Below are 12400 nucleotides of genomic sequence, written 5' to 3'. Positions count from 1 at the left end.
GATGGTAATGTTATTAAATATGAGTCAATATACAACTGAAAGTATATATGAATTTCAGTTTCAGTAAAGTTTTACTTTATAAATATGCTAGACTTTCCTGATTCTCCATATGACAAATTTGAGAATTGTCCTGCGTGTGAAAGACGGGGATGAAACACAGAGTCAAAAGCCTATAAACAATGTATATTCTGTGATTATCTTCTAATTAATGATAATCAAATGTATAAGAAGGAAAATAATTCTTTTAGATTTACACCAAAAATGAATTACTTTACAAGATTGATTAGAGAAATGAATGTAAAGTATGAGGGTGATAACACACCTTTCCTTACAAGGGAAGAAACTGAACGTATTAGAGAAATGTTCAAAGGATTGTTGTTATATATTATTCATGGATGTGATTTTCAGGGAAATATCAACACAAGATATTGCATAAATAAAATAATGGATTATCTTGAAATTAAACCTGAACTTAGGATAAAATATAGAGTTTCTAAAAAAGCCAATAATAATTTAAATAACCTGTTTTCCAAATATATAAATGAATGATTTTTTACCCATTTGGGAAAATAAGATAAAATTTAACAACCATAAAAATCTCCCAAATTCATTAAGATGTCTCATAGTTGGTTCAAGTGGATGTGGAAAAACCTGCTTACTTTTAAAGATGCTCCTCACTCCCAACTTTTTAGATTATGATAATTTAATAATTTTCACAAAGTCGAGTTTTCAACCAGAGTATCAACTACTCTCACAAGGTTTTAATGCTGGTCTTCAAAAAGAAGATATAATCGGTTTATTTAAACTTCAAAAAAACCTCAATGATTATAACATTGAAGATATAATTCAACTATTTTGTGATACACAGAGATGTAAAAAGAAATCAAATCCGATAACTTGTATTCTTAGTGATAATACGGATGATATACCGTCTCCCCAAGATTTGGATAAATCAAAAAAGAACCTCGTTATCTTTGATGATTGTGTTAATGAGAGAAACCAAACGGTAATGGACAGCTACTACACAAGAGGGAGACATTCTTCTTGTAATTGTATTTATCTTAGTCAATCGTACTTTCAACTTCCTCGTCGTTCCATCAGAAACAATGCTAATACTTTTATTTTATTCAAGTTAATTTCAATAGATATCAATAATTTTTGGAGAGATAATTGTTCTACATTATGTAGTAAAAAGAAATTTGGGGATTACATGAAGCACACAACTGAAAAATATAAATATATTGTTGTGAAACAAGATGAGATATTAAGGGATATATTTTTTGTTTTATAAGCAATTACATATATAAATGACCACTATTATTATAAATCTTGTGGGTAAATCTGCTTCTGGAAAAAACTTACATAAATCAAGGTTCTTGTGTAGTACAAATGAGAATATTGTAAATTTACTTAAAAAACACCCCGTGATACGCATTGTATCAACAACAACTAGAGCAATAAGACCTGCAGAAGTAAAAGGTGAAGATTATCACTTTATTTCAGTGGAGGAACATATGCGATTGAGGAATGAAGGTCAAATATTTGAGGAGGTTTCTCTTGGTACAACAAAATATTCACATTGTAAGAGTGAGTTAAGGAAACTAAAATCTGGTGGTGTTGGGATATTAGAAACTAATCCAGAAGGAACGAGACAAATTATTAAACATCTGAACGGAGTGAAGATTTTATCATTCGGTTTTGATGTTGATGAAGAAACTCAACGCAAACGTATTAAAAGCAGAGATGCAAGTATTAGTGAAGAAGAAATTACAACTCGCGTTAATGTTAAAAAAGAATTTGATGAAATATTTAAAGAAAAGGATTTATTTGAACACATCTACTTGAATGATGAAGAAAAGGGAAATTTCCCTGTTGATCTTTACAATTCAGTAAATGATATTTTCCAATAAATAAATGGATGCAAAAGAAAGAGCAAGAAGATTTAAGGAACATCAAGAGTTGGTTTCAAAAGTTGTAAAACAACAGGAAGACATAAAGAAGAAACGCAGAAAGAAACTAACGGGCGAAGAAGCATTTGAAAGAAAACAAGAGAAATTTTTTAAACCACTTTTAAAAACTTCCCAAGAAAAAATGAAAGATGTTTCCACAGTTCCCACAGTAGAATATACTCCTAAAAAACTTCAAATGTTAAAAGATTTTGATCAAATGACGGAGGAAGATTTAGAGCATTTAGAAGAATTAGAATATGATGATGAAGGTTTATTTCAACAACTGGAAGAGATTAATCGACCCCCTGATTATATTGTCAATGCTCTTCAAAACATTGAATATTCAGCAGATTCAAAAACCAAAGCAGGACTCATTCCAACAGAACAACCAGCAATATTTAATCTTGTTCAAGAAAAGGTATTGATATTTAATTATGAATTAAGGTTCTTGGGTTCTGCTCAACCCCCTGTTAAACTAACTCTGAGATTAATGTTTCTTCTCACAAAAGATGGAAGACAAGGTTCAACTGTGAGGGATGAATCAAAGTATATTGATAAACCATTGGATATGAAAAATAATGATGATAGAGTATATATTGATCTGCTGAACACTCTAAATTATAGGGTTAGTATTTCTGGTAAAAGTAGGAAAAATGAGAAGGAGAAACACATTATTCAGGCTTTAAGTATCCTTGGTTCAGGTATTCGTTTTCTTCCAAATGACCCATCGCAATTAGTTAAATAGACTGTTATTGTTGTTAGGTAGTAAGAAGGCTGGAAATAACAATTGTTTTAATGAAGCATCAGCCATTTTAGACCAGTTGATGAACATGAAAATAATTAATAAATCTCAATATAAAGACATGTTATCTCATATTAAATAAGATGAGAAAAACAATCCTGAGTTTTAATTTCACAACAAGTGACCACACATCTTCATTCCCATACCCACTACAACTTGAACCAACAAAAGAATATGAGGCATCTTTATTGTCCATGGAAACTTATAATACCTTATTTAATATAACTGATAAAAATGACAAGTTTAGTTATAATCCCCGAAGTGGATACAAAACGATAACAGTCTCACCCGGAGCATATGAGATTTCTCAAATATCTTCCGAAATTGCTCGTCTTATGAAAGAACAGGGTGATGAACCAAAAATATTGTTATAGACATTCAAAAACATACTTCAAAATCAACGATTAAAGTTTAAAAATAACTACAAAGTTGATTTCACAATTGATAATTCATTTAGAGAGTTATTGGGTTTCTCCTCAAAAAAGATTGAAACTAATGGGACGTTTTACATTGATAATGTCATTCAAATATCCTCAGGAATAAATTCGGTGTTAATTCACTGTGATTTGATTGATGATGCTTATAATGATGGAATAAAAACAAATACAATGTTTTCATTCAGCGCATACTCAACCCCAATTGGTTATAAATTCAATATGGAACCCAAAAATTTGGTTTCTCTCCCTGTGTCAGGAAAAACCATACACAGAGTAAATTTTAGGATAACCGACCAAGATAATCATATGATTTCTTTTAATGGAGAAGTTATATCCATCAGAATTCACCTACGTGATGTTTTCCAATAAATAAATACGATGGTTATTGTGAGGAAACACGAGTTGGGAAAATATAAAATAATTACAGGGGATGGGATGTTCCTTTCCCCATACTACAAGGGTGAAGGTATGTATCTTGGTAGAGGATACTATAAACCTAAGAGACAAAGGGTTGTTGGACATCAATTTCGAGGAGATGGGATAATTGATACTCTAATGGGTATTGGTTCAACTATTCTTAAACATAAAGATCTAATTGGTTCAACTGCTTCTGCTGTGGGAAATGTAGCAGGTGCTGTAAAGTGCATAAAAGATGCCCAGAAGGAATCTCATAAATTACAAGCAATAAAAGAAATTAAGAAAGGCAAAACTCAGTTGTCCCCCCAAGAACGACAGAAAATAATTTGAATACTTGGATCAGGGTTTCAAAAGTTTTAACATCTTTTTTCCTAAATAAATACAAGTATGGAAGCAATTGATAGTATCTATGATTTGGATGATACTATTATTATCTCAAACTCCACTAAAAAAGAAGATTACTTCAAGGTAAATGCAATAACTGGAACAGACTGGAATACGAATGGTACAAAAAGTTTTGAAATAAATAATCAACAAACCTATTTGAATCTATCCGAAAGTTTCTTGTTGTGTAAATTTAAATTCACGAAGGCTGGGAATAACACAAACGCTACACTTGTAAATGATTTCTTCTGGAAAATGTTTGATAGTGTGCGTTTGTATATTGGAACACAAGAAGTTGAAGCGGTTGATTATGTCTCTGTTGTATCTGAAATGATGAAATTTACACTCTATACATTCAGTGATAGAATGGGAAAGGGGTCTGTCAAAGGTTTTATTCCTGATATGTCAACGGGAACAAACACAGACCCTGGATATACTCAAAGGAAAGGAGCGTATAATGATGATACAAAAACAGTAAATAGTTTTACTGTGGCAGTTCCTCTTAAAGGTATATTTGGATTTTGTGGTCATGATAAAGTTCTGTATGGTCTTAAAATTAGATTTCAACTACAAAGGAATGATAATGAAAATAGATTGCTTTTTGGTGTTGGTAGTGCTTTTGGTGATCAGAATAAATTTGTAATTGAGGAAATGAGTTGGTATATCAGTGAATATACTCCTAATCTTAAAACACAAGAGATGTTGAATAGAAGACTGAACTCAAAGAAACCACTCAGTGTATCATACCTGAAAAGAAGATGTCAACACGTTAAACTCAACCAAACCACTTACACGTGGAATTTGGGTGTTCTGGAAGGAAAGCCACAATATCTGTGGATCATTTTTAAAAAGCCAGATGGTGATACTGCGACTGATAAGAATAATGCATTGAGTGATAATGCTAAGGTGAAACAACTTGGCGTTTCTCTAGATGGAACATTTTATCCACGAGATAGATTGGAAATTAATTGGGAAAAAATGATTTTGCTGAAGCATACAAGTCTTACCAAAAGCTGTGTGAAAGTAATGGAAATAAAGAACCTATTTTGGATATGACAGCATTTAAACTTTGTATACAATTTATGCGTTTGACCTGAGTGCTCAAAAGGAAACTATAAAGTCTAATCGAGTGGATACTTCCCTATACATTGAAAGAGGAGAGAGTGAAGAAGTTGGTACATATTGTTTTCTTTTGGAAGAAACAGAATTGCAGATTAATACAGATAATGGTGTGATGATTAGTCTCACATAATTTTTTTGTTAAACAAATGAGTGGCAAAGTACCAACTGGGGGATATGTTAATCAAATCAATCTTCATAAACTATCATCTTGTGTTCAAAATCAAAAGCCTTGTACGATTAACGTTAATACAATTCAGAGAAAAGGAGCAGTAAGAATTGATGTTTTTCTCACAAGAGAACAGGTTAAAATCTTGAATGACACTGGCTCACTTAAAATTAAAATGACAAAGCCAATGTTGAAAAAATATTCAATAAGAGAGACAAGTGGAGGATTTCTCCCATTTCTAATTCCTTTATTTGCTGGTTTAAGTGCGGTTGGAGCATTGACGGGTGGTATTTCAACAGCGGTGAAAACTGCCAACGAAAGGAAGGCTCAACTCCAGGCTCAAAAAGAATTGGAAAGACATCATAAAGAGTTGGAGAAACAAATTAGTGGAAGTGGTGTAATTGTAGATTTTGCTGAAAAACTTGAAGGTCTGACTGATAAAGCGAGATTGTTAGTTGGAGATATGCTTTCTTCTATAGCACAACCAGGTGTAAAATTAACGAAAAGAGGTAATGGATTATATCTTTCTAATAAATAAATGAGCATTGATGAGTGGTTTAAAGAATTTGGAAAGAATACAACATCAAATTTACAACTTGTCAAATATTGTAAGAAATTAAAAATTCATAATGTGGTTATTTGTATGAGATGAATTAACAAATGTGCCGAAACATACAAAGAATATTATTATGAACTTAGAAGATAATAATGGGAATGGTTCTCATTGGGTTTGTATTTTTAATAGTCAAGACAAATATTATTTTGATCGTTTTGGTCTTCCACCACCTGTTGAAGTCATAAAATTCTTACAGAATGGTGTTTATCAAACATTTCAAGTCCAAGAATTAAATTCCAAGTGTTGTGGTCAATTATGTCTATATGTGTTATTTCAACTCAACAAAAATAAAAAATTTTATGATATTATTTTTAATCTAATATAAATGACTTATGTTGGTAAAGATGGTTCTATCTTTGGTGTATCCCAAGAACTGGATATTGATTTATCAAATTATTACACAAAGGCACAGGCTGAACGACATAAATATAATATAACCAAAAATATTAACATGAAAAATGCTTATAAATTAAAAAATTATCCAAGCCTGACTGACGCGAATGACTTGGTGAGATTATGCGATTTATCACAATATATATATATATATATATATATATATATATATATATATATATATATATATATATATATATATATATATATATATATATATATATATATATATATATATATATATATATAGATATCCTTAAATAAACGGCCGTGTATTCCAAAGATACAGAAGTGTTGATATTATCTCCAGGTCATACAGAATTCACAGTTCGAATTAAAATAAATTTTTATAAAGAAGGGTGTATCCTTTGTATGAGAATAGAACACTGGGGGTATGATATGAATGATTTAGGGTATAATTGGTCATTTAAAATTGACCTCGAAGACCTGGGGCAATTAAATCAGTCTCGTAAGGAAGAATATTATCCACTTGGTATCGAGAATGAGTTTTGTGGGGCCATGATTAGTAAACAACAAATAAAAGAATTTAATAAGGGTAAATATAATAATGGTTTTGCCCTTGTTTATATCATGAAAACAGAAAAAACAGGATTATATATAATAAGTAAGGAAATACAAAATGATTTAACTATGGGAAGATGGGGAGGTGTTTCGTGCCATAATATTATTCTAACATATATTTCTCATACATAAATGACAGCAAGAAGGCTTCAAGAAAATTATCATTTCTGTTTCCAAGCATACCTTCAAGAAAAGGATATTCGGTATTTTAATATATATGTTCTACAACATAAGAATGAGGTATTTTCAATAAAAGATTGGCATTATGCTGATGTTGATAAACTGACAACTTTAGATTTAATTAGAATGTTAAATAATGAAAAAATTATAAAGTTAAGAAAAGGTAAGGCTCTTTTAGAAATTCAAAAGAAATTTTATTGGTTTCCTGTTGTAAAAAAAATTATTTTGGATTCAGGAATAACAAGAATTCCTGATGAATATATGTATGATATTCTATGGGGTGTAAGCGATTCAAGGATAATAAGGGATGAGGAAGGAGTTGAAGAAGAGAGGGAAGAGGAGGAAAAGGAGAAGAGAGAGAAGGAGGAAAAAGAGAAGAGAGAGAATGAGGAGAGGGAGAAGAGAGAGAAGGAGAGGGAGGAGAGGGAGGAAAGAGCGAGACTAAATTAATATGGAAACCAATGAGATTAAAAAAAGATTGGGGGTATTACAGAAAATAACTCAACCCACCGAGGAGGAAAACAAAGAATTGACAAGTCTATTTGCAATATTTTCTACAAGACTATTGTCATCGACAAGATATTCATTTTAATTCAAGTTTTTCATTTTTTTTTTCTTAAATAAATGGAGGAGAGAGTGAAGGCATTTCTAAGGATTCTTTATGTTTTAAAAATTAAGATTCAAATGTGCATGTTGGAAACTAAAAAGGTTTTTGCACTCTGCAGGAATTTTTCTCATAAATAAATGAGTTATTGTCTCAAATGTAAAAAGAAAACTAATACTAAAAATATTTCATATATTAAAAGTAAAAATAACAGGGTTATACAAAAAGGTATATGTTCGGTGTGTGGTTCAAAAAAAAATCAATTTATCTCCAAACACAAACTAGGAGGAGATATGCAAAAGTTTTTATCAGGAAGTAAATTTACAACTACTGGAATACCAGGGGAATTACATCTTCCAGGGTATTCTTTCTGTGGTCCAGGCACAAACTTGGATAAAAGATTAGATGAGGCAGACAATCCTAAATCATGGAGTAAACCCATCAATAGAGTTGATGAAGTGTGCATGAGACACGATATTGATTATGGGAATACCACAACTTTGGAAGAAAAGCATGAAGCCGATAGAGAAATGTTGTATAATTTGTCTCTGATACAAAATCCAACCTTGAGAGAAAAAGTTTATCGTTTCATTGTGAAGAAGATGATCAGTGCTAAATTGAAACTTGGACTTGGAAATTCAAAAAACTTATAGGCTCTAATGATGCCATTAAGACTGAAGAGCAATTAGCTGATGAATTACATAAACCAATATTCACAAAGTTTCGTAGAAGGAAAGTTTATTCCAAGGAAGTTGATTATATCTGGTCCGCTGATTTGATTGAACTCAATAATGATAAGGGGTACAAGTATGCTTTAACCGTTATTGATTTGAGGAGTCGATACGCATGGGTTGTCCCTTTAAAAAACAAAACAGGAAATACTCTTATGTTCACCTTTCAACAGATATTTAATAAAAGTAAGAGAAAACCTAAAAAATTGTGGACTGAGGGTAGAGAGTTTTATAACAAGACATTTATGAATTTTCTAAAAAATAACAGTATTACATTATACAGTACCTTTAATGAAGGGAAGGCAGTTGTTGTTGAACATTTTAATCGTACCTTAAAAGAGAGACTATATAAAAAATTCACACAACTCGGTTCACACCAATGGTCATCTTTTATTCAGGATATTGTGGATAAGTATAATGACACGATTCACACGTCAACAAATATGAAACCATCAGAAACATTTACAAAATTAAAATATGAAAAAGAGATTAATGTCAGAAAACCTAAGTTCAAAGTTGGTGATATCGTAAGAATATATAGGTGGAAATCTCATTTTGAAAAGGGTTATACTAAACGATGGACGAACTAACTTTTTAAAATTGTTTATGTAATAGATACGGTTCCTTGGACTTATAAGATATATGATTTGGAAGGGGAAGAGATTTTAGGTTCATTTTATTCACAGGAATTACAAAAGACAAAACTAAGCAGATAATACCCATGGGAGCAATGGGTTGTCCCTTCACTCCCTCCTACTATACACCTTTGTGGACACTAGAAGGCCAAGTCCGAGGTGTAGAACAGTATATAATTTGTCAAGGGGGACGTTCTTAGATGTGTGAACCCCAAACACAGAATCCTAAACTGAATAGTCTAGGCTTAACTTTTGTTTGTTGGTGTGTGTGTGTGTGTGTGTGTGTGCGTGCGTGCGTGCGTGCGTGCGTGCGTGCGTGCGTGCGTGCGCGTGCAATGGGTTGGCGCTTCACTCCCTCCTACTATACACCGTTGTGGACACTCGAGGGCCAAGTCCGAGGTGTAGAACAGTATATAATTTGTCAAGGGGGCCGTTCTTAGATCTGTGAACCCCAAACACAGAATCCTCAACTGAATAGTCAAGGCTTAACTTTGTTTGTTGATGTGTGTGTGTGTGTGTGTGTGTGTGTGTGTGTGTGTGTGTGTGTGTGTGTGTGTGTGTGTGTGTGTGTGTGTGTGTGTGTGTGTGTGTGTGTGTGTGTGTGTGTGTGTGTGTGTGTGTGTGTGTGTGTGTGTGTGTGTGTGTGTCCCAACCCTCACATTCAAAATCTCAACCCCAACCCTCACATTCAAAATCTCAACCCCAACTCAATCCTCACCCAACACAATGTCTTTTTCAAAATGAGATTTTCACCTATATATATTTTTTACGTTTTTTTTTCCTCTTCTTCCAATTCTGTCTTTTAAGGCTTTCAGGTTTGATGACGTAGAAAGGGGGAGTAAGCCTGCACTTTCTTCCCAGAACTTTCTTGATCTTGCTCCCATCAAGCACCATCCGACAAAGAACTACATCGATAGGTTTAGATCCCAAAGAGTGATAGCAACTCCAAAAGTCTCCAAAATATCAATAAATAAAATAATAATAAATAAATAAATAAAAGTCTCCGAAAAAGTTTCAAGTCTCCAAAATAAACCCAACTTTCCAAGTCTTCAAGGTATAACCACATTCCCGTTGAGTTTCCAAGATATGTATCACATTGTGAGTTATCAAGCCAGAACCCACATTTCAAGTCTTCAAAATAAAACCAACTTACAAAGTCTCTAAAGGATAACTCATTTCCTGATTTTTTCAAAATTTGTGAGTCTCCAAGGTAGGTCCCATATTTAGAACAATCTTGGCAGAACCCTTTTCCTAAGTCTCCAAGGTAGTTATTTAAACCATCAAAGCAGAACTCATTTACTGATTTTTTTTCAAAATTTGTGAGGTCTCCGAGGTAGGTTTCATATTTAAAACCACCAAGAATAACTCATTTACTGATTTTTTTCAAAATTTGTGAGTCTCCAAGGTAGGCCCCATATTTAGATACATCTTGGCAGAACCCTTTTCCCGAGTCTCCAAGGTAGTTATTTAAACCATCAAGGCAGAACTCATTTACTGATTTTTTTTCAAAATTTTTGAGTCTCCAAGGTAAAACTTGTATTCTGACTCATCAAGGTATAACTTGTTCAGTGGGTATTGTCTTGATAACTCACAATGAGTACTATTGCTGTAAAACTCTTTTTCAGGATTTTGCTGGTCTCCAAGGTATAACTCTTTGGTTGGGTCATCAAGGACGAACTCGTTCTGTGGGTCTTGGTCGCTCATAAGGTCTTCAACCAAGCCAACAATTTTGCCCCAAGTTGTAGCAAAAGCAGTATTTTCATTTCGTATTTCAGATACAATTTCCTGTGAGAGAAAATAATAATGTATTAATTAAGTTATTTAATTATTAAATGAGTATGCTTCAATCAAAGTTTGAAAATAGGAAAATAAAAATCTTACCTCAACAGATAAGAGGTTTGAATCCAGTTCATCAACTTGAAGGTTTAGTTCCATACAAGTAGTCAATCTCCAAGGAACCCCAAAGTCATCCCACTCAAGGTCTTGCTCGTTCTGTGGGTCTTGGTCACTCACAAGGTCTTCAACTAAGCCAACAATTTCGCCCCAAGTTGTGGCAAAATCGGTATTTTCATATTGCATTTCAGATACAATTTCCTGTGAGAGAAAATAATAATGTATTAATTAAGTTATTTAATTATTAAATGAGTCGATGTTTAAAAGGAACTGAAAATAGGGAAATAAAATCTTACCTCAATGGATAAGAGGTTTGAATCCAGTTCATCAACTTGAAGGTTTAGTTCCATCCAAGTCAGAGAGTTCCAAGCAAGCACACAGCACACCATTGTCAGCAAAAAAATATGTTTAAAATGGAGCCTGGGCTTGAGGCTTTTATAGGGAAAGACTGGTGGGTGTGGTTTCCTTTGGAAATTCCCTGGGCAAGCCCAGGCAAGCCTTCGTTGGGAAATTTTTCAAAACCAGAACATGCTGTAATTTTCTAGTGATTTCTTTGTGAGTCAGAGAAGAACTGGAAATGATGTAAGAGTAGGCGGGGCTTAGCAAAAGTAGGCGAGGCTTAGGAAAAGTGGGCGTGGCTTATAAAAATACCTCATGAAAAGTGGGCGGGGCTGAGCAAAAGTGGGTGGAGCTTAAAGAAAAGCGGGCGGGGCTTATTAGAATTCCACAGAAAGTGGGCGGGGCTTAGATGAAAGTGGGCGTGGCTTAACAAAAATAACCTGTGGCTCAGGAGGTGGTCAAACAAGAGCATTAAGAGAAGTTTATCATTTCGTAATGGCACAAAAGGGGTATCTTAAAAAATATAAAGATTCAAATGTTTTGTTTTTAAATATTTTAGATGGGGATTATTGTGCAAAGAAAATTAAACTATTGAAGGAATTTGAGAATGAACAAATCTTTATAGGTTCAATGAGTGAGCTAAACAATATGCATTGGTTATTTGATAAAGAGTGTCCCGAGGCTTAGACGTTTCAGATATTTCTTTAGAATCACCTTTAACAAATCACATTACTACTTTGCCACTTGAACAAATCTTTATCTTATTGCATGGGTTATTTGAAAGAAAAGTGTCCCCAGGTTAAAAGGGGAGACAAATAAATATACCTTGGGATAAAAAGGAGGTTTATTTTTTAGGGAAAAAAATATGAATCGCTGAAAATCCCCCATTCATTTACATGGGGAAAAGTGAGCCAGAATCAGTATATTCACCATACATATATATATATATATATATATATATATATATATATATATATATATATATATATATATATATATATGTATATATGTATATGTGTATATGTATATGTGTATATGTATATGTGTATATGTATATGTGTATATGTATATATGTGTATATGTATATATGTATATATGTATATATGTATATGTGTATATGTATATATGTATATGTGTATATGTATATATG

General features: G+C 32.7%; 1 protein-coding gene across 1 annotated transcript; it reads right to left on the bottom strand.

Moving 5' to 3' along the window:
- Window positions 1–9528: 9528 nt before the first annotated feature.
- On the bottom strand, window positions 9529–12176 carry LOC147011734 (uncharacterized). Its single transcript, XM_085856922.1, has 3 exons — window positions 11208–12176; window positions 10900–11112; window positions 9529–10803 (listed from the first exon to the last, which is right to left on the bottom strand). The coding sequence occupies exons 1-3, from the start codon at window positions 11298–11300 to the stop codon at window positions 10510–10512; spliced, it is 600 nt and encodes a 199-aa protein (XP_085713048.1). The 5' UTR covers window positions 11301–12176; the 3' UTR covers window positions 9529–10509.
- Between the last annotated feature and the right edge of the window lie 224 nt (window positions 12177–12400).

This window comes from Eptatretus burgeri, chromosome 15 (genome assembly GCF_056783735.1).
Source record: "Eptatretus burgeri isolate ZD-2024b chromosome 15, Ebu_testis_v1, whole genome shotgun sequence".
Lineage (NCBI taxonomy): Eukaryota > Metazoa > Chordata > Myxini > Myxiniformes > Myxinidae > Eptatretus > Eptatretus burgeri.
Note: the sequence above shows the minus strand (reverse complement) of the source record. Positions and strands in the feature narration are given on the sequence as shown.

Excerpts from the sequence above, each read along its gene's own strand:
- LOC147011734 (XM_085856922.1), bottom strand. The coding sequence starts at position 11,300 with ATGGTGTGCTGTGTGCTTGCTTGGAACTCTCTGACTTGGATGGAACTA. Across the intron at positions 11,113-11,207 it reads CAAACCTCTTATCCATTGAG|GAAATTGTATCTGAAATGCA; the intron begins GTAAGATTTTAT and ends TTTCTCTCACAG. Across the intron at positions 10,804-10,899 it reads CAAACCTCTTATCTGTTGAG|GAAATTGTATCTGAAATACG; the intron begins GTAAGATTTTTA and ends TTTCTCTCACAG.